General features: G+C 38.9%; 2 protein-coding genes across 2 annotated transcripts; one reads left to right on the forward strand and one right to left on the reverse strand.

Annotated features, from left to right (window-relative positions):
• Positions 1-774: 774 nt before the first annotated feature.
• Positions 775-7,781, forward strand: LOC111219356 (troponin T, cardiac muscle isoforms-like). The gene is made up of 13 exons (XM_022741989.1): positions 775-806; positions 917-924; positions 2,487-2,555; positions 3,196-3,213; positions 3,716-3,737; positions 3,841-3,904; positions 4,011-4,127; positions 4,267-4,344; positions 4,620-4,721; positions 4,828-4,937; positions 5,065-5,155; positions 6,283-6,323; positions 7,503-7,781. Exons 1-13 carry the CDS (start codon positions 775-777, stop codon positions 7,540-7,542), a joined length of 792 nt encoding a protein of 263 aa, XP_022597710.1. The 3' UTR covers positions 7,543-7,781.
• Positions 7,782-8,619: 838 nt separating this feature from the next.
• On the reverse strand, positions 8,620-18,754 carry LOC111219408 (plakophilin-1-like). The gene is made up of 13 exons (XM_022742073.1): positions 18,465-18,754; positions 17,426-17,520; positions 15,925-16,343; positions 15,646-15,790; positions 15,222-15,429; positions 14,936-15,095; positions 13,607-13,724; positions 12,858-13,034; positions 10,763-10,933; positions 10,493-10,646; positions 9,957-10,143; positions 9,712-9,796; positions 8,620-9,347 (listed from the first exon to the last, which is right to left on the reverse strand). The coding sequence occupies exons 1-13, from the start codon at positions 18,652-18,654 to the stop codon at positions 9,273-9,275; spliced, it is 2,184 nt and encodes a 727-aa protein (XP_022597794.1). The 5' UTR covers positions 18,655-18,754; the 3' UTR covers positions 8,620-9,272.
• Between the last annotated feature and the right edge of the window lie 3,861 nt (positions 18,755-22,615).

Consider the following 22,615-nt stretch of genomic DNA (forward strand, 5'->3'; position numbering starts at 1 on the left):
AAGACTTGGCAGCTCCCAAAGGGTGTTGTTGATAACTGGTTATTGCGTGTGAGGACAGAGGGCACGGATGCAAGATTGAAGGTGAGCTGCAGGAGATGGAGCCAGTCAAAGGAGCGAGTGTTACTTTGACCTTCCGTTTAACAACCTGATACAGGAATTATGTACAATTACTTGACCGTGTAACACTTCCATCTTAGGAAAACATGCTGTTACATAATGCAGTATAGTGTAAAAGCTTGTGTGATAAATGTGTTACTGATCAACAGAATCATAAAGTTATAGTAAATGCTTTGAAATCAGAGGAGCTCTAGTTGTGTATTTGTGTGCACATAAGAGTAGGTTTACTTTACACAGATTATTTCTAACCTTCCCCGTGTCTGCCAGACCTGGATACTGAAACCTTTTGAGAACAGTAATCCTGTGGTGTTCAGTCTAGGTTTTTGCCGTGTAAAAATAGACAATGCAAGTCCATGGAGAATGCATGTTTTCCCATGCTAGTTAATGCCATCTGCCATCTGTTTGCAGGTATGTGCCCACCAATTGTAGACATGAGCAGCTTGCCGCCATGTGATCCAGCACTGGGTTTAAAAGCTTATGGCCAACAGAGAAGGGCACAGTATACAATTCCCCACTGAACCCCCGTCAGAAGCACACGGCGCACTATCTGGGTAAGTCTGTGTATTTCTTTTCTCTGTATGTTGATAACAGCAAATATTATAATATCATCATGATGCAGTGGATTGCATTTATTTGCACAGGTGCTGCATCCTAAACATGTCAGACACGGAGGATGCCACATATGATGAGTGAGTAAATGCAACATTTCTGTAGAGCAGAGATTGAGAATGACAAAGTGATGCCGGCACAGATAACAAACAGGTAACAACATCTTTTTGGTGTCTTTTTCTTCTTTCAGGGGACAAGGTAAGTCAGTTTATCTGCTCACTGAACATACACACACACACACACACACACACACACAGTTTGTACGTACAGTGTAGTATATAGGCTGCAGGTTGAAACAGCTGCATGTTGCCAGGGAGAGATTGTGACTGGTTGGATGCTACACAGCTGCCTCAACCACTAGACAATAGAAAAAGATGAAAAACAAATGCATGGATATTGTGATTATGCTGCATGAATGTATATCAGATACATATTCATGCCTATGTTTAATATACTTGTGAAGTGCATTGCAATAGCTGACTTCTGCTGTTTACCGCTCTCTGGGTGAATGGTGTGACGGAGCGGGATATTGTTGGTATGCACTTTAATACGAACAATATCTATATCTAATAATCCAAATGCATCAACGTTAAGCGGCTGGTTGCGTTTTTATTTCTGCCACTTTGTTACCTGCTTTACCCACTTGAGCCTGGCATTGAAACGTTGTCGGTTACTTAACACGCTGCATCTGCTAAGCCGCTGGCTTCACCACACAGCACACTGTATTTTTGGCATGTTGGTGCCACTGCAGAGGCAGCTGCTGTTGTTCAGCTTTTCTGCCAGATTGACCTTTGTCCTCTCACTCAGTCCTCTCTGTGTGAGGCTGGAGATAGTTCACCTTGACTCAACATCCCAGTGGATCTGTCCTTTCAGTTCAAATGCTGCATTGGGTTGCCATCAAGGAGATAAAGAGCCGTACCTCTATTTCTGTCTCCTCATGTGAGGCTGTCTGTATGGGTCTCTATACAGCCACACTGTTCCTTAAACTAAGCAGCACCTGTCTCCCTCTGTGCGGAGTATAGAGCCACTGTTAATGTAGGTCAGTATGTTCTCGATAGAGGGACCTTAGGGAAGATAGTGGTGCAAGCACAATGCCCACTTTCATTTTTATGCCTGTAAGAGGTCTTCTAAATGCAGGTTGGCTTACCCTCTTTGCAGTGGAAAGAGATTGAGTTTCCCTCTGTGGCCAAAGGGACTAAAGACGCGATCGGTGTCACTTTTTCACACGGAGGCCCAGTGAGGAAAGCAATGTTTGGGACAAAAAGCTTAGCAAATAATGCAAAAGCTAAATGCAACTGTGGGAAAGCTGGTGGCAAAAATGGCAACAAAAAAAAAATCACTTCCTTGCTGAGTGAAGTTGATTCTACTGCAATGTATATTAAGCATTACTACTTTTTTGGTAACCCCTTTTTTTTTTTTTTTTTTTAAGAAATGTAAATTGGAAAGACTTTAGATGCACAAATTCATTAAAAAATATATTTAGATGCAATTGTACCATGTGAACGAATCTACATATCGTCAACTGCTAATAACTATTTGCATTGATGAATAAGTAGATAACAAATGTACTGATAAAAGGTTAAAATGCAATAGCAGGAGGCTGAGCAGGGCATCTAGAGTGTAAGCAAATGCCATGCAAGTGAAATCTTTAAATAAAAGATTGTCTTTCTCTTTTCAAAAGGCATTGTCAAAAATACAAGATGGCAAAAATAATGATTGTCACATTGTTTGCTTACTAACTACATACTTGCTTTGCACAGAAGAGGAGGAGGAGGAGGTAGAAGAGGTAGCGGAGGAGGAGGAGGAGGAGGAGGAGGAGGAGGAGGAAGGTAGTACTGCTTATGCTAATATATGTTTGTCTGCATGCCAGCTATAAATAGATATGATTTATTCTTAACACACTGTTAGCAACCATGTAATCTGTTTCCAGCTCCATGAAGATTTACTTTTCAGAGAATCCAAGGTGTGTCTATATGGTTTGTTTAAGTATTATGCCCCATAAACTTAATGCTTCAGTTCATACTCACCAATTGCAGTTTTCATTGGCACTGTGACAACATGGAGGCCTGGGAAAGAAATGTGATACTAACTCTGATACCATCAGTGTACCTGTATACTTGCTGAAAATGCAGTTACTGCTGGATTTTTCCATTTCAACTAGTTTATTTCTGTGTCTTGTGTTGCGTGGTATGTTACTGTGAAAGCCTTTTTAACATAAAAAGATTAATAATTGATGACAAAAAATTAAATTGTGATGAACATTTTAAAGACATTTACTGTGACAGACTGGTGGACCATGTTATTTTTTAGTGGGGACTCAGGTGGGGAAATGTTGAGTAAAGCAGCCTTGTGTGACTCTCAGAGAGAAACACACCCACATACCTTTCAAGTCCAGCAGCGCTGACAGGAGATGGTCAGCCACGCTGCCTCAGTCAACGGCTATTTGTCTGAGGTCATTCTTCCGTAGAGATAAAGATAAACATGAGGGTAAAGTGTCAACAATGATACATGATTTATTTGTATTACAACCTGAACTGAACCAGAAACTTAAAAAAAAAGAAAAAAGAAAAAAAAAAGCTTTTTTCTCATTATTGTCAATCTTACTGAGAATTACTCCACAAACCTGTTTAGAAACATACTCTTCAGGCGATACTTACGTTCGCAGGACTGTCTGCAGGGGGGTTTAGGAGGGTCATGGCCTTTGGTCAGTCCTGTCCCTCGGGCCTGTCAGGAGTGTCTCATTGTCCGCATGTCAGAGTCAGCTCTCTGCACCTTTTCTGCTTCTCTAAATGTTGACATTGCACTGACCCTCTCATCTGTCGGCAGATACTGGAGAGGAAAATGAAGGAGGTATGGACTGGTTGTGTAAGAAGTACAGAGGTTATGTGTGTGTGACAGAGAAATGTGGGTTTTTTTTGTATGTTTTTTTTAATACGTTGCATCATAAACTAAAGATTTTACTTTGCTTTTTCTTTTCCTGGATACACAGACGATGCAAAGCCTAAGTTAAAGTAAGAACATGATTTAAAATATGTATCTTATACAAAGTGAAACACAATTCACAGTGAGACGCATACTCAAATGAGAAGACTGAACTTTTTCCATTCTCAACAGGTCTGGTTTCATGCCCGGCCTGGCAGCTCCGAAGATCCCAGATGGAGAAAAAGTGGACTTTGATGTGAGTTCATCTCAGGACAGATCAAAGTTACACCTGCAAGCTGTTCTTTGAGCAGAACGTTAGATAATGCTCCAGCTCACATTTCAATCTATTGCTGTAATTTCAGGACATTCATCGAAAACGAATGGAAAAGGACCTGACAGAGCTCCAGACTCTGATTGAAGCTCACTTTGAGAAGCGTAAGAAGGAGGAAGAGGAGCTTGTCAACCTCACAGATCGCATTGTATGTTGATATCTCGCTTTTCTGCTGCAAAATCGCACGTTTAGCTTCCAATATCAGCCAATTCTCTAACAAACCTAAGACTGCAAGTCACATTTTGAGTTTACTGGATTTGTTTTGGTCCATTTGTTTCCTGCTTCAGGAGAAACGCAGATCAGAGAGAGCAGAGCAGATGAAGATCAGAGCAGAGAGAGAAAGAGAGCGGCAGAACAAAATGGCTGTGAGTAGCACTCTAAGTCTATTTAAATTGATGGTTCATAACTGTAAAACAGGTGTTTCCTAGATCTTACAAGTTCTTGCAAGCCTCAGCCACAGCTAGCCAAACCATCCCAAACTGGCTTTTCAATATTGGAATAGATATTCATCATTTTGATGTATTGCCTTGGGCCAGTACATGTACGTAATAATTATATTTACTTAACCAAGTTCAGACAATGTCACTGTGCAACTGTAAATGAGTGGTCAATGATATTGTATTTTTTTTTTCTCCACCAGGAAGAGAAAGCAAGGAAAGAAGAGGAGGAGGCCAAGAAGAAAGCAGACGATGATGCAAGGAAGAAGATGATTCTATCAAACTTGAGTTTCACTGGATACAAGGTGATGATTTTGTTAATCCATAAAATAGACTGATAGACTCATAAACTGATAGAGGAATACTGCACTACGTATAGCATGTCACCACATGTGCCCTCTTCCTTTCCAGCAGACACAGACTGGGGGAAAAAGACAAACGGAGAGAGAAAAGAAGAGGAAGATCCTAAATGACCGACGCAAGGAGTTAAACATTGATCACTTGAAAGATGACAAACTCAGGTTAAAGACGAGCACAATGAGTTCCCTCTCGGGGATCAATTTTAGCTAAACAGAATTCAATCAGTTGGTGTTATTCAACAGCTGAACTCTGTGAAAGGCTTTAACATTCTTGTCTGTGCTGACACAGGGAAAAAGCCAAGGAGCTGTGGGACTGGATGCGTGAGCTAGAGGCAGAGAAATTTGAGCTTCAGTACAAGTGCACGAAGCAGAAGTATGAGGTAAGACGTCATACATTTACTTACAATCATATTAAATGACAATCATACTGCATGATACATATCAGCAGAATGAACAGATTCTAGGACGCAGGCCAAAATAAATGATTTAAATAAAGAGATTAAGACGTTTAAATACACGCTAACTTGTCAGTTATAAGTGGAAGTCAGCCAGAGATCACTTGTGGGTTGGAAACAGATGAAGTAAAAAGTAGAAAAAGAGTTGTTTTGAAGGTAGCGTTAAATAGATAAGTTGTAATACTTAAATTTTAAGGTTATTTAAAAATAAATGTGATGAACTGCTCTCTCCCCATAGACAATGTAAAGGATGAATGGAAAATGCAGCATCTATAAACAAAATGTGTTTTTTTTTGTTTTGTTTTTTTTTTCGGCTCCATTTGAACTTTTGAAGGAGTACAATAAATATATTTTTATAATTTAAGATGTTTAAATATGTGGTTTAAAGGCAGCAACTACATCAAATCACAATTCAAAGGCTGAAGCAACAATTATTGCTACTCTATTTAGCTAAGCAAGTTGCCTTCTACTAGCTGGTTTACTGTGTTAACCTATATTTATTTCTCCAACATGATGGGGTTTACCTGCTCTCTAATGTATGTGGGATACCAAATTGGATTACTGACATATAAAATCAACAAAACACATTTTTCAATACAGGGAACAGTTTGGAAACATTAGATAGATTTAGCTTCAGCTAAGGCTAGCTGTGGCTTGGCTATCTCGCCATGCTAGCTTTACCTTAAGAGAACTCTTGCTCGGTTTTAGAGCTTTAAAATCTTTTTTATTGGCTCTATTTTTACATTTTCACTCCTTTTTATCTGATAACTGTCTTACTATCAGCTTGTCGGTCATCTGTAAAACACTTTGAATTGTACACGCCTGTATAAAAGTTTAAATTAGATTAAAAGTATTATAACTGCTGTTAGCAAATTTTTACCTCCCGTTTTCCTTGGGAATTGCACATTCCTGATTTTATATAGGTTGGTAAAACTAAATATGATTTGACCAAATATGTAGTAACAATACTGTATTTTGGTGTTGTAGGGCATTACAGATGTGAATACCTTTTTTTCTTTCTTTTTTTTTTCTTAAAACACATCTTTGTACAGATCACCGTGCTGAGAAACCGGGTCACTGATCATCAGAAAATGTAAGTGCACGTTAAGATTTTTTTCAGTGCTTTTGAATACATATGCTGCATAAAAGCCAAAAGCAACATTCAAATAAGCAATAAAATAGTTCCCTGCTTAGACCCATACTGCAATTCTGCCCTGATGTAAAGGTTCACCTAGTGACCTCATCAAGTTTCCATCTCCTCCCATTTCAACTTCCCCTCAGCTTCTCTTATTTAAAACAGCTATTTGTGCCAGCTGCCTAAAGGACTAAAGTGTCCTGAGTACACCCAAGACTGAGAAAACAAAAAGAGGCGAACACACATGAGAGGTGTTTTTAAAGGACAGGCGTAACTACATCCATGCCCTCAGTCTCAATGGAGAGATGGGCTGTAATGGAGGTGCAACAGCTGAGAGATCTCATAACTGCTATGTGATATCATCTGTGTTGATGTGGCTCACAATAAAACAGTGACTGGCCCCCGCTGCCATCCAAATCATGTGAATCCTGTCTCCTGATCTTTGGTAAGCTGTGTTACAGCAAGGGCTCAGGCTCGAAGCAAAACTTTAACAAGCTCAGACATTGGTTTTCCTGCACGATCTGGCATTGGCTTTAGTGATTGATCATTTTAAACAAATATCCCTTTGAAATAGAGCCTTTATTTATATTTTATTTTTTTGTTTTCAGGTAAAACAACTATTAAGTATTTTTAGAAAATGGAGCTTACAGAACTAAATCTTCAGACATACATAAAAACATAATTTGTCACAATTTGACCATTAATTGATAACTTTATGTATTCACAGATAAGCTGCAGGTGTCAGGCACCACGGCAGCAACAGTAGATAAAGATAGCAGTCATCTATTTGGTAGCTAATCCCGTTGCGTAAGGTTAATTTGAGCTCTCTTATAATGGCATGTTGATGTGTCTACAATTCCCTTTCTGTGATAGGAATTTCCCTAAAATAATTTACATTTCAAATGCAAAAGACTTCATTAGTAGAATTAATTACAATTAATTCTGAGGAGCTAACACTGAAAGCCAAAGCCACTGCAGGTACGAGCACAAGGATTGCAGCCATGTACCTCATGTTCTAGTGTTAAACACAAATGCATTTTCAATGTAAGAAAATATACAAGGTTCAGTATGCATCACAGGTCAGGCAGGTTATCTGCTGGCTGATATGTTTGAGCTTTCTTTTCCCTTTATTCTCAGTTCAAAGGGGAGCAGGAGCAAGCGTGGTCTGAGGAAGTGACCTCTGACATCAACCGGAGGAAAACTGGCTACATCTGACATCAGTGAAATCATTGAGTGGCAGATACTGAATTATAATGTTTTCTAAATACTTGAAAAATGCTAGAACATAATTATAACTATGAAAACACCAAAAGATGTTCTTAAATAAGTTAGCTGTGAAATGAAGTGCAGCAGTATAACCGAGTCTCTGATTGCAGACTGATCAGGCGATGTGGTGCAGCTCATGTTTTTTTTTTAAACAGGGATTTGAAGTGTCTAAGCTATTGTGATGGCTTTAATGTCTGAAAGGAAACCACTGAATGTGTCACTTGGAATACTCAAAGTGAAGCAGAAACTAATTAATTGAACCTTGTGTGTAGGATTTTGTGATTGCAATGAATTTAAAAAAAAAAAAAAACTTTACTTAACAAACCAGATATTGTGTGTCTTTTCTCTTAAGTCTTCACCTGTGGGAACCTTACGATGAGCACCATGCTAATTATATAATCCACAGCTTCTTTTAATATGGTCGGATTGTATTTGCCGAAACTGTTCATGTGTAGTTTACTTTGAGGAACCAATTATGATGATTGACAGTTTCGGGTCAGATTAGTTTGGCAGATTTCCCTCTACTGAGCCACTTAGACGAGCTGGAGACGTACCCATGGTATTACCAGTCCTCTAGAAATGATCACATATGACTATATAAATCTGTCAGTGTAAAATGAAGTGATTATAAAGAAAGATCAGCCCTGTCAGAGACCTCGTAAAATGCAAGATCACCAATGACCTCATTAATCCCTCATGGATGTTGGGTGGGTTATGTGATGTGAACGGTGGAAGACCAATGTTCAAATCTGATCAACAAACAACTACCCTGATTGCAACAACCGCTGCAGCGTCTGGCTTGAATAGCTTGTTCTTAAGCTGCAGAAAAGAAATTACAAGGGTGGAGTAAACAGAATTTGAAAGATGTGTTGCTCATCTGCCCAGAAGCGTTGCAGCCCAAACCTGGATGGGTGTGACAAGATTTGAGCAAGTTCACAAAACTCGATGTGACTAAGACAAATGACTGATGATGAAGTCAAATTCCCACATGAAGTCTTTATTTGTCAGATTTCCAGCTAATTTTGGCAACAATACAAGTAGATCATTATGTGATTGCACATGTACATATGAAAAAAAAAAAAAAAGATGGATACACCACCAACAGGAGTTGGCTTTACAAAATGTAAAGACACCTCAATGCATAAGACAATATCATAGCTCCTATAGCAACTGCATAAACTCTAACAACAGAAAAGATGCTCTGTTTATCTATGTTCATCATTCATACAGAGTCAAATTCATTTTGTCATATCAACAGCAATATCAGTGCAAAAAAATGCAGAAGCCTTATGTTATTATCTAATAAGCAAGCGAATTGTACCATATTGCAGAATGCAGGCACAGACAAAATTTACATTAAAAGACATTCGACAGCAGTGAAAACCAAAAAAGCTAATAAAAACTTGCAGCTGCTAACATATCTCGACCTTCACCTTACAGCATATACAGGCCTGTGTAATCATTCGCTGCAAGATTTGTTATATGGATACATGCAGTAGATTAAAAATCTGTAAGTCTTTGTGAAATAAGAAAGGATGCTGCTCCGCCTCAGTGCGTTTACATCCTGTCCTGGCTGTGCAGAGAACTTGCAGGCGAGTTGCTTCGGTAAAAGACCTTCAGAGATCAGTTAAAGCTCTCGCGTTAGTGGACAACTTGGACCGACTTGAGTGCCGTCGTGGTGATGTCATTTACAAACGAGGCCTTACTCATCCCTTGCTGCAGGACAGATCGTTAAGTATTAATCAGTGTTCCACCTCAGCAATTATGCCAAATTCAAAGTAAGTGTCAGATTGCCAAACCCAAAAACTGAACTGATCTGTACTCATGGCAAATTCTCAACAATGCATCTTGAGTGGGAGTTACAGTGTTATAATGCATGTTTCCTTAAACCTGAGCTGCTAGATTCCTCAGGCATATCATTTTAGTGTCTGATTCACATTTTCTGAGAACACTACCCAATCCTTCAACCTTTCTCCCTCTGTTTCTCACAAATACCTGAGAAAGGTGTGGACTCCAGAAACAGAGAGGACACACCCAAAACCTGACAGATCTTGGCACACAGGGTTAAACCTCGACTCACCTTTTTCAGGAAGCTTTGCAAATCTTTTTCTGACCACAGGTTGTAGAGAAACAGGGATGCAACTTTACTGGCTTTAGGGAAATACCTGAAAAGAAGGAAAACAATAGTAAGAGATCAGTTTGGAATCGTGGAAATCGTACAGGTGTGCAAAATGCAGTCCCTGTTGATAGGTGTTTCCCCATACCTGGGATAATCTTATCTATCCTTATAGGTACATGTGCCTCACTGCACACATGCAAACTTACTTGTTTTGACTGAGAGAGCTCAGTGAGTTTATCACGCCACTGTTTAACAGGCGTTTGCCCATCTCAGGTTCCTTCAAAAGCAGGCAGTTGCCGGCCTGGCAGGCCATAGCCAGTGTGTCATCAGACTCATTCCCTTGCTTGGTGCCTGCACTGATGATGTTCAGCAGCTCTGGCAGGGCCTTACGAGCTTTAGTAACAAGGTAAACAAAAAGAAGAAAAACCCACTGGTTGTTTAACACAAGCAAGCACTTGTACAACTGCAAATAATTGTTTAAGATAATGGATTTTAGGTGATAACTCAAATGTAACATCTTTACTCTGAAGCAAATCTAACTGTAAGTTTTAACAAACATCGTTGGAAGGATTCTCTTACTTCATATACAGTCTCTTAGTATTTTAGATGCTTAATCATATTTATGTTTGCAAGGAAGTGACTTTTTTTTTTAATGAAGGGAAAACATTCAAAACGAAACGTGCTATGAAAGAGAACTGTTTGATAAAGCAACATGCTACTTTGTCGTTCACCTACTTCTTACCTAAGGCGTTGTGCAGGTTTGGGTTCTTGGTCAAATTTCCAACCAAAGCCACTGTGTTCCTCTGCAAGCTGACTTTGTTAGACTTCAAAAGGGGACTGATAACCTGCAGGCCATTCAGTTTCTGCACAATAGCCTGGCTCATTACACAGGAGACCTGTAAATACAGAAAAACAGATCAGCTCCTCAAATCGGGAAACATCATGTTGAGTGTATGAATATCATGTATAGAAAACTGGTCGGTGTGTAACAGCACAACATTTCTTATCTTACAATGCCTTCTTGTGCGGTGAGGTTCTGCAGCGCTCCACAACAGGCTTCCTGTGTTTCCTCTCGCTTGCTAGACTCCAGCAGATTCAGGTAACTCTGCAGAGTTTTGGAGTGGAACAGCCAGCCTGCCCCGGTCGGCTGTGGATCCTCAACCACCGGGAAGTCAAAGTGACGCTGGATGAGAGAGAGAACAGGTCATCATCAACCCTTAGCTGTCCTCTGATCTCTGTGTATTCTTGGCCTTGTCTAGCATATTGTGAAACCTTTGCACTGTCCCATACTTTTGCATATTTACAGTCAAGCATATATAAAGTTTCACTGTACAGTCTACTGCCTATAACTGTGACATATGTACATTTTACATTTTTATGTGCGTAAAACATGCACACCAACTCAATATACCCCGAAGAATTATCTATATTACATATATTTAGCATTCTTATCTTTTGATTTTTAAACTTTATATTTCTTAATTATTACTTTTTATTACACACAAACCTTCAGAGCATAGCCTCAATACTCTGCATTTCACAGCACAAATTGTATGAGCAGTAAAACCTTTCAATTTTTGATTGTAGCTGATTCTTTTAATGCAATGCAGAATTGCACCATGGGATTTTTGCAGTGACTGAATGAATTCAGATGGTGTGTGATAAAGTCAAAGCCTATCCTGTGTGTTTCATTTTCCATTTTATTGTTAAATTTGCTTGTTTAATGTGCAGGAAACAGGTGGTAATGATTCAACAAGCCTTTGACACGCTAGAATGTAATTATAATTGCTATAATGCCATAACTTAATAAATGAGTTCAACTGAGTAAAAGGATTAGCAAGACACACTGACAGTTACCGTCTAGACAAACTGACAGGTAAAATGAGCTGTCATAATTAAAAGTAACACTAGGGGCCTGGTATATGAGGGGAGATTGACAAGTTTGTGGCTTAAGGCAGAGGAAGATTAGAGATGAGATATGAACTGCAGTTCAACTCTTTGAGTGATTATGCAGAAAGAGTTTGTAGTTGGTAACTTTTGTGGTATTTCTGTTTCAGGTAACTGAAAATGGCAAGACACCGGCCTTGCAGGACGGGGGTCATCTTCCAGGCTTTATCTGCTGCAGCACCTTCTGAGAATGGACAATATCGGCTTTCGTGCAGTCATCCACTACCTCAGTCTCAAGGGATGATCACCCAAGGAGGTATTGGCAGCACTCGGGGAGGGTTCCCCTTCTTACAGCATGGTAAAGAGGGCTGCTGAATTCAGTCGTAGTAGAGAACTTCAGAACTTTAAACCTTCCACATAATCACTCAAAGAGTTGAACTGCATGTGCATTTAAGAGCTGTATAATCATCTTTTTACCTTAGACTACAAACTTACCAATCACCCCTCATACATCAGTGCGTGTGTTTGTAAGTAAGTAAGTAAAGTTTATTTATTTAGCACCTTTCACAGATAAAAATCACAAAGTGCTTCAAAATAAATAGTAAAAGACAGAAATATAATGGGTGCATTCCACAGTCTGGGTGCCACTGCTTGAAAGGATCGGCCCCCCCGGGTCTTACAGTGGTTAGAGGGAACCACTAGCAGCCTCTGACCTGATGACCTAAGACTGCGGGCAGGAGTGTGAAGTTGTATCAAGTCAGAGATGTAAGAAGGAATTTGTCCGTGCAAGGCTCTAAAAGTAAGGACCAGAATTTTAAAATGAATTCTAAAATGAACTGGTAACCAGTGAAGTGATGCTAAAACAAGTGTGATGTGTGCTCTTTTGCTTGTGCGTGTTAAAAACCTTACAGCAGAGTTCTGAACAATCTGGAGATGGTCAAGCTCTTTCTTATTCAAACAAGTAGACTGTCACAATAATCCAAACGAGACGAAATAAAAGCATGAATGATCATTTCCAATTTGGCCTTTGACGCCAGATTTCTTAGTTTGGAGATGTTCCTCAGTTGGAAGAAGCAGTTTCTAATTAATTGTTTGGCGAGATGCTCCAAGGACATTGCCAAATCAAAAACAACACCTAAATTACTGAGAATTGGCTGGACAGAGCCTAAAGCACCAGTATGCTGCTTAATCGTCTTTGGTGAACACCTGGCTCTTCTCACCTCTTGATCAGGTGATTTGCTCTGCGGATTGAAGCAGCCGATGGGGCCCGTCTCGCCCTCACTGTTCCTCCTGTTGACAGTCTTGGCCAAAGCTGTGATCCTGCTGAACAGAGTCGGAGCCTCTGCCTCCAGCTGGAATGTCAGGTTGTGCAGGATGCACACACAGTTTTCTACAGACTGTTTCAACAGGAAGAACAATACATAACGTAAGGGCACATGTAACACCAAAGAGTCCTGTGTGTTTTGTAACTTGACTAGATGCATCCTGACAAATACATTCAATTAAATAACGACATGATTAAACACAAGAGGAGCAACAGCTGTACAATGTAATGCAATCTGGTAATGTGTTCAGTGTTTTGGTAATGTGAACAGTGGGCTGGTGTGAAGGGTGCTGCACTGTTGTAATTCCTTGTATTTAGGCCTTCCCCAATCTTCATTATCTCCCTTGCAGTTGGTCCAAAATGCAGCAGCAAGGATGTTGACTGGCACATCACTCCAGTCTTAGCTGATCTTCACTGGCTCCCCGTTCACTCCAGAATTCAATTTAAGACCTTGCTGATTACTTTTAAGGCTCTTAATGACCAAGCCCCACCCTATTTCACAGACCTTATTCATTGGCCCTCAGCGCTTAGATCTTTTTCTCGTGTGACATGTGGGTGACAGAGACAACGAGAGAGAAAGAGGAACACACAGACGGCAGGATTAGTAGACATTGTAAGTAAATATCTTTTGTTTGTTTGTTTCACCTTATCGTCTGGTTTTCCTGCTTCCACACAGTCTTTAATGTAACTGACCAAAGAGTCGACCAACCCACGACATTTCCTCATCGCCTGTCTGTTGTTCTGCTTTGCACTGCTGAGGTTTCTGTTGAAAATAAAAATACAACAATGTTTGGATATGTTACAGAATAGACAACAATACTATTAGAGACACACACAATGCATTTTTATTAAGATTTGAATCATGGCTATTAATGTAAAATACAAAGTTCTACTACCATTATTATCGTACTGGGTTTATTTCATTTGATGAAACGTTAATAATTTATTACGCTTTACCTAAAAACTAAAGAACAGTAATCTTGTGTTGTCAGGGACACGAATAAAACAACAATTACAGCTTTCTCTGAATGATTCAGGAAGTCAGTGACAAGTTTTACATTGCAGATGTTTCCATGTTTGCTGATACACCAGATAAGATTACGTTTACTCCCTGTAACTATGGTTTGATTGATGGTGCCGCCGAAAATTAAAACTCACAATTATAATGTCAGAGCTCCAAGCGCCTGAGGGGGCTTTTTCAAAAGCAATGAGCTTGACAGAAAACCTACAATATACCTACCTATAAAGGTGAATTAACACCTCTGTAAGAGTTTCAACAAAAAACTTTTACAACAGTGTAACCGCTTTGAAGATAGGCTTTATTGCAGGGCTGCTATATTAGACTCAATTTAGATTAGACTCAAAATCTGTGTATATGTCTCATACGGGTTACAAAATAAAATAAAAAAAGATGTTGCTCAAAGTGGAGGGCTCGATCAAATAGATCCATTTGTCATTTATTTTGGTCCTGGTGGATAATGTTCAATGCAGTGGTGGTTATTGGAATTTTTATAGAGATAATCATGTAACTCTAACTTATACACCAAAAAAAAATACAGATGTAAATGCACAAATCTACTGTCGGTAGTGTCAAAGTTTGGTGTTGTAATTTGTAAAGACGTCAAGAGAAAAAAAAAAGTGTGTGTCCAAGAGTCGAAGTAGCAAAACCACTACAGTGTTTGAGGCAGACTTACATCATCCCTTCCAAACATTCACTTCCTCTATGACTAATACTGACTGTTCAAATATGTTAAGAGAGCAAACCTAACCAGTTTTGTACTGGGACCTTGGCTTATCACAAATCTTTTGTCATACATAATGTCATATTCAAACTACATACATCTCTAGAGGAGAGTGATACTCAGGTCCCTGACGCATAGCAAACATGGTATAAATATAAAGCAGTGTATTTACTACTTGGTCTACAATGAGATCCTAATTATATCAAGTGCTCAGTTGTATTTCATTGCTTACCTTAGACATCCAGTGGCGTTGAAGAAAAGCTCAGGGTCTTGGGTGGCGCGGTTAGGACCTGTAGTGTAAGGCAGGATTACACGCTCCATTAGGACAGGCAAAGCACTCTTCAGCAGGTCTGGCTTCAGGTCGTCTGTAGAGGACAAATTCCACAACAGACCTGGGAAGAAAATAGGAAGCAGCGTGTCAATCAAATATTAAATTACATGGTTGCATGGTTACGTGTGTGTCTGCAGTATATGTCCAGTACATGAACAGGTTTCCATGTTTCAGAGCCAAGTGGTACCTGTCAGCTGTTTCTGTATCTCTACAGAGTCTGTATCTCTGAGCAGAGCCGCAGCCTCTGTGATGCCACCGCTGCGATGTATTGCCTCCTTGGCGCTGTTGTTTTTAAAGGACAGGTTACGAAGGGCAGCCGAGGCTGTCTGGCTCACTTGTGAATTGGGGCTCTGCAGCAGACCCACCAGAGGGGGGATCCCATCGAACTGTAGCACCTGCGAGACAAGAAGGCTTCAGGATTTAGCACAGCTAAGTGACAAAGAGTTATTTTAAACAATTATTTTAAATGACTGGTTCCATATGAGGCCTATGTTTCCTAGAACGGATTTCAATGAATTGTATCATGGCTGACTTTGAGAAATGGCAGGTAAAAAAAATGTCAGCGGCACAACTGCAGTCTGACAGCATGATAACATAACAAGACAAACCACCTCATCTTTAGCCTTGTCATCAATGAAAGTGTTGTGCTGAATGTAGGAAGCGCCACAGTGCTGAAAGGTCTCATCGTCACTGGAAAGACACTCCACAGCCTCCTTCATAGTGATATCAGCAACTTCTTTGATCCCAGTCGTGTAGCTGTAGAAATAAAAAATTACAATCCAAATCCTATTTATACACACTGTGAGTATGCAAGCTCAATTTGTTTATACACAAAACTGTATTTATATCATGCACAATTAAGAAAATGAAGCTAGTTGGTTCCCACTCACCCCCCAGACTCTCCTTTCCCCTTGATTGTACCGTCAGGGACTGAAAGCTTTGGAAGCTGTTTAGATGAGTCAATTTGGCCATAAATGAACTGGTTGTTTGTTTTGATCTGACTTGTGCCATTCATAAAGGATGGAAGCTGGCCCATGTTGGTGGTTATATACTGACTAGTGGACCTGTCTGTCCTGTGGGTGCCCCTGCTGGAGAGGAACCTCTGCAGAGGAACAGAGCGTTTTGGCACAGAGTGCTGCCAGGCCAGGTCAGGCTCACTGCGGGTGGTGTTGGTTTGACCGACGGCTATGGAGCTGACAGGAGCGTAACTCCTCTCATAATGATAGGTAGAAGCTGCTCTGTTCATCTTCACACTGGATCCCTTGGAAAAGTTGACTGGTTGTCGGTTCATGCTTTTCTCTAGGCTGAGCTGCAGAGCCAAAGAATACATGTGTTTGTAATGAAAGCAGCAAAGCAAGGAGACAGAGTGACTGACATCTGAGCTGGCAATCTTTTTGGTGAGGAACCCTGCGGGTGGTTATATGAATGACTGGCTGCTTCTAAGGCAGAGGCTGGTAAACAGATTTTTGTGTGAAGAGACAGAGAGACTCTGGAAGTATCTGGAAATGGATTTCTGAGAAAGAAACAGGAGGAAAGTCAACTGGGGACAACTCATTTTTGAGCCCCTGTTTCTTATTATCGGTATTAGGCCGCCACTATACGCTATGGTATACAATACCTACTATACTAAACTAATAGAAAATTCATCAAATCGTGTTATCAATCATCTTTTCTTGTGTATTTCTGTAAAATTCACACAAATAGTGGTGAAATGTATCACTTTGATTTACTGGGAGTTACAAGTTAGTTCTCAGTACTCCCTTCAGACCAGGGCTATAGGCGGGATTTAGGTCTGGAGTAAAAAGTTCCCCCGCATGACATTTTTGACTGGCCACCAAAAAAATGCATAAAATCTTATACATTGTATTTTATTTTATTATAAATAAAATAAATATTTTACAACATTTACAACAATTATTTGATTGATTGATTGGTTCCAGCTTTTCAAATGTCAGGATAATATAATTTTCTTTATCCTGTGACAGTCAATTAAATCTGTTTGGGTTTTGGACAGATAATCAGACAAAGCCCTGGGCTGTTGGACACTATAATTGGCAATTTCCTGACACTTAATAGATAAAACAATGATTCAATTGAGAAAAAAGAAGATCAATCTGTTGAAATGTGGTTAAAATGCTGAAGTGCTAGTTTAAATATTAAATAAGACCAACATCTGGTTCACAAAACACCATCTGTAACTTGTGCAAAGTTGTAGAATATTAATTCCTAATCAGGTTTTTAAAAATCCAAGGTACAGTCCTGAGCTGTGGCTGCAGCTCTGCCTCAGAGTCACATTATTTTCTCTACAACAACACTGATATTACAATAAGTCATTCTTACAGTGAAAAAAACAAAACAAAAAACAAAATACAAATAAACCCTATAACTTACAGCTTTAGAGAAGCCATTCCCAATGAAAACAGTGCCAGTAGATGTGCTGGACTGTAACTTGAAAGCATCCCCGAACACAGAGTCATGCACAGGGCCTGAGGAGAAATGTGCAGGGTCATCAGCTGTTATCATATCAACAGACCATTGCTGCTAATGTATTGCCTCTGTCTAAGGAAAAAGGAAAATTTGTTATGTATTCAGTTACCTCCCGGCAAGTCTGACCTAACTGTAAATAGTAGGATCTGAAATGGATGTATTCGTGTTTAATATATATGTAAATGTCACACTTCATGCCCTTATTTTTTAATTAGCACATTCTATTTATCATGTTTAAACAATAAACACTTGTATCCTATGATGAACTATAACTCCATTTGATTTTTTTTTCTTTTCTTTTTTTTCAAATCTGACTTCCGGATATTAAGATAAAATAAAAATAATCCACTGTTGCTATTCTGATTTTAAAAGGTTTTGTTCTGAATTTTAAATTAAAGGTGTCTTCTTCTTTTTCCTTATTTTCACTAACCACTCTCAGAAAAAAAAAACTGACCACAAATCAAAAAGATCTCTTTTTTTAAAACTTTTAAATTTTTATTCACCAACATAAAAGTTTTCCCATTTCCCAAGCACCCAGCATGTGTAGGTTTAGGTTTACAAAATGGTAGTAAACTAAATTCATCAAACATTAACAGTATATAAGTAAGTATATACAAATCCAGGAAACCAAATGACATAACCTCAGTGTTTTAATTCTATTTTTTGCAGATTTCATAAGTCAACCTTGTAACACAACACAACCAAAACTGTAAACTCCAACTAAAACAACCACAACTTTGTCTGAAGCATTACAGGTTTATGTCTCAAAATAATGGTGTTTCAGAGCTCTCTCCAGCTGCAGGAGAAATACTGATCCTTACAGGAACAAGCCTAAAAAGTTTTTAAGCTAAAAAATAAAATAAATAAATAAATCTCTTCGAATTTCTAAAACCTCCAAAACCCTCTGTGTCCTGGGTCGTATCCACGGCCCTTGTGCTCTTACTTGTTGGAGATAAAGAAGCGGATCCGCTCCTGCTGCTGAACTGCCTCGACTTGGTCCTCCTGATAGTTTGCACTTGTTCCAGGACGCGCTGCTGCCCTGTTCCGTACTGGTTAACGGACGGCACCGCCAGCGAAGTGTCGTCCACATTCCCGATGGAAATGACTGATTTCAGCGGATCCAAACTCGTCATGTTTTTTTGTTTTTTTTTTCTGTTTTGTGTTTTTTTTTTTTGTTGTTTTTGTAAACCGTCCGTGAAGCCCAACAACCTCCAACGCCCGTCAGCTGCGGAGAGTCGGTGCTGTGTGAAGTAATAAAAGCGCACCTTGCCCTGCCCTGCCCAGTGAGACCGCACCCATACAGCCACAATAGACCTGCCAGACTCAACCGTAGTCTACTATCAACCCGCAGTCTTTGCACTTTCCCTTACTTGTCTTGACAAATACCGCTCGCTTTTTTTGGTGTATGTGCAGCTGGTTCAAGTACTCCCCACGATAACTACCGCTAACAGTAGTAATTGAAAGCAACTACTGTTTACTGGTGCATTTCTACACAATGTGTGTATTTTTTTATTTCTCCTTCACTGTATTTGCAGAGGTAAATACTGGACTTACTCCACCACAGTTAGTTGACTCCTACTAGGTGCATTTAAGATGAAAAACTCATCCAAACCCTTTGATGAGCTAATGCATCATTTAAACTACAGTCTATAAATAAGATAACTCCACCCCCACCAGCTACAGCATAAAAAACTGCCTAAACATTATGTTATGTCAGAAATGGTAATTTAATATAATATCAGAGATGGAAGAAATAATAACATGATTCACTTAAGTAAAAGTCCAAATACAACAATGTAAAAAAAGTCGTGCATTTAAAATCCTACCAAAATAAAAGCACAGACGTATTATCAGCAACATACCTTTAAAGTATGTAAAGTAAAAGTATTTATCCTGCAGACTAATGTCTTCTGTGACTGATTTATTATTATATATGACATTATTGGACTTTTGATCCTGATGCATCAGTGCTGAATATCACTTTAGTGTCAAAGCTGGTTGAAGTGAAACTACTTTTAATTACTTAATATGCAAGTGGACTTTAGGGTCCAGTGGTTCACTGGGTCACAAGATAAATCTGAGGGGTTTTTTTTGTTTGATTGTTTTTTCTTTTGACTATTCTAACTTGACTAATCTTAGATTTTGTTTGTATAATAAAGTAATAATTTTGCTGCTTTGGGCCTCAAACAGTTCAAATGAAACTGTCTGAGAGGTTTAGAGGGTAAACGTCTCTTTGGTGAAGCTGCTAACAACTAATAGACGTCTGAAACATGACAAGGGGCCCCAAGTATACGCTGCTTTTTTGTGAGGCATCACAAGCCAAAAAGCCAAAAAAAGGTTGGGAATTACTCCTTAATCTCATATTTTGTAGTTTTATGTTGTTATTTATTTATATTGTATTTATATTGTTATCAAGTGTGTTATCATCTTTTCTTGACCTAAAAAGGAACTTGCAACTACAGCTGTAAACTGAATGTACTGCAGTAAAAATGAACAGAACTGCGATGGAGTAGAAGGATAAAGTAGTATGGAAATACTTAGAGTGCTTCAAAATTATACTTAAGAACAGTACTTGAGTAAATGTAAATACTCTTCATTTCTGCATATTATACAATAACACTTTGAAGAGGGCCAATCTGCATAACTTTAAGTATTTTGTTATTGATACTTCTGTAACTTTACTTAAGTAAAATTTTCAGTGCAGCACCTTTTGTAATCAAGTCATTCTATATTGTTTTACTGGTACTTTAACTGAAGTAAAGGATCTAAGTAGAACAACTTCACTGCCGTAGGGAAACACCTGGTACAGCAATGGTCTGCAAAGTCTGGGAACTACAAACACGACATTGAAATAAGGTAAATTATGAATTAGGCAAACTAAATATACTGTTGCCCAGAACCATTCATGTCAAACAAAATGATGCATGAACAACACAAACCACATAATATAGACTAGATTAAAATAAGTTTACCCTCCACTACAGACCTCCTGTCCAGACCTGATCAGAGTCCATGTTATTCCTCCTCACCTGCCACCACTGGAAGAGAGGGAAAATGATCACTGCTGTATAGCACAGTACACTGCAGGACAAAATATATGTCTTAAGAGTAGGGAATTAGTTTCAACAACAATACAGGATAGTAGAAGAGAGGAGATAGGATGTGGCTAACACTACTGGAGATTATGTTTTTGGTAATACCCATAAATTAATTGCGGATGAGATAAGATAAGATAAGCCTCTATTGATCCCACACCAGGGAAATTCACTTGTTACAGCAGCATAGAAAAAATTAGATAGAAGAAAAACAAAAACAAATATATAATATACAATAGAATAAAGTAGAAAATAACAGCTCAACCATGAATAAGAGGGTATGTACAAGTATTTGCATTTGTCGAGATTTGCAGAGATATTTACAAAGATATTTACATAATGTGCAAAACAGAGAAATAAGTTAAATCAGCTTTTGACTCATGGGAATCTGAATTAAATATCAGACAAATAAAACAAACATGACTTGAACTGAAAAAGCACTGATAAAAACACAAAAGCAGCCTCCTGAAATTCTCACTAAAAGCCAAGTTTGCGCAAGAGAAGTGATGCATGTACTGTAGCTTTAGTATTTTAACTGGTCGTGCCAACCAATCCCTCTCAATACTGTTGAGTTGAGCTTTGGAGCCAATTTAAATGTTTCTCTTTGACAGACATAATTTGTTATATAAATGAGGGTAACACTGAATGCAGTGATTTCTGAAATTTTTACTTGGTGTGAAGTACATGTGTTATTTTTATCTGCACTGGGAAAAAAAATAAAAATTGAAATGTACCACTCCCATGGGTGCTCTTGCCCTGAGGGTGTACATGTGCCAGCTGGCAAACTGTGAATTTGGCATCTCCTCCCTGATGCCTTGTCATCTTTGTCTTGCAATTGCTGGTAAGGAATCAGTTAGGTGTTTAATTGTTGACAGGAACAGTTTGGACAGTTCACCTGTCAGATGTGCTTAGGTTGCCCTCTAGTGGTGAATGTGTGCACCTGGTGCGTATCACTAGGCCAGCCATGAGGGATAAAGAGCAAGAGAGCAAGGGAAAGGACAGGGCAACCTGAAGACCAGGAGAGGAAGCAGGAAATGGTTAACAGATGATGAAGGGAGTGAGAAAGGAGTGAAAAGCTAAAGTTAGGAGCAGAGAGAAGGAAAATATGTTATGAAAAACTGGGAGGAGAGGGTTGGAGAACGCGTGAGAAGAGGGCAGAAAAGAAAGTCTGGATTTAAAGAGTGAAGGAGAGAGTAGGAAGGGAGGAGTGAGAGAGAAAGAGAGGAAAGTATGTAGGAGAGAAAAGGAAATGACATGTGAAAACTTGTGGGAAAAGCAGGTGTGGAGGAAGAGGGACAGGTATGGAGGTAGATTTGCCTCAATATTATTTTTGTGAACAGATTGACCATCAGTGAGTAAATGTGTAATCTGTAAATATAAAACACCTTCCACAAATACAAATAATACATTTGCAAATTCACAAATTATCTTGCAAATATAAAACAGATGCAAATAGACAAACAAATAAATAATACATATATAATAAAATAAATAAAGTCTGTGGTTACATTCAATTAATTTACAAATAAATGAAAAGCATTTGTGAATATATACCTAACAGTTATTATTCATGCTTATTTGCATTTGAGGATATCAATTCTACACGTGTGGATTTGCATTTTACACACATTGACAAACTTTCCGCAGCTCTGAACGAAAACCGACTTATATCCCTCGGCCACTTATGGAAAACATGTGATCGTCTGCTGACGACGCCACTTCCGCTTTTGTTTACAATGTCAGGCTCCGCCCCTGCATCCCTGTTACAGATACAAACACCATTTATCTGAGCAAGTTGGATTTAATTTTATCATGGAAATATTTCCAATATATTATGAATATTGTATAAACATGAATGTAATTGTATAATTCAGGACACATACCACAAAATGTAATTTTCTATTTTCATATATTAATTTATTTTTTGGTATCTTAGTTTGCTTTGTAAATTTTATTATTCATTCAAATACAGTTGTTAAATATATGAACATTTGGGCAG

This window comes from Seriola dumerili, unplaced genomic scaffold (genome assembly GCF_002260705.1).
Source record: "Seriola dumerili isolate Sdu_G_001 unplaced genomic scaffold, Sdu_1.0 BDQW01000066.1, whole genome shotgun sequence".
In the NCBI taxonomy this organism is placed as follows: domain Eukaryota; kingdom Metazoa; phylum Chordata; class Actinopteri; order Carangiformes; family Carangidae; genus Seriola; species Seriola dumerili.

Coding starts and splice junctions, on each gene's coding strand:
- LOC111219356 (XM_022741989.1), top strand. CDS start 775: ATGTCAGACACGGAGGATGCCACATATGATGA. Junction 4,128..4,266: donor TCAACCTCACAGATCGCATT/GTATGTTGATAT, acceptor TTCCTGCTTCAG/GAGAAACGCAGATCAGAGAG. Junction 5,156..6,282: donor GCACGAAGCAGAAGTATGAG/GTAAGACGTCAT, acceptor ATCTTTGTACAG/ATCACCGTGCTGAGAAACCG.
- LOC111219408 (XM_022742073.1), bottom strand. CDS start 18,654: ATGACGAGTTTGGATCCGCTGAAATCAGTCATTTCCATCGGGAATGTG. Junction 16,344..17,425: donor GGAATGGCTTCTCTAAAGCT/GTAAGTTATAGG, acceptor TTGGCTCTGCAG/CTCAGCCTAGAGAAAAGCAT. Junction 13,035..13,606: donor CAGGAAAACCAGACGATAAG/GTGAAACAAACA, acceptor CTGTTGAAACAG/TCTGTAGAAAACTGTGTGTG.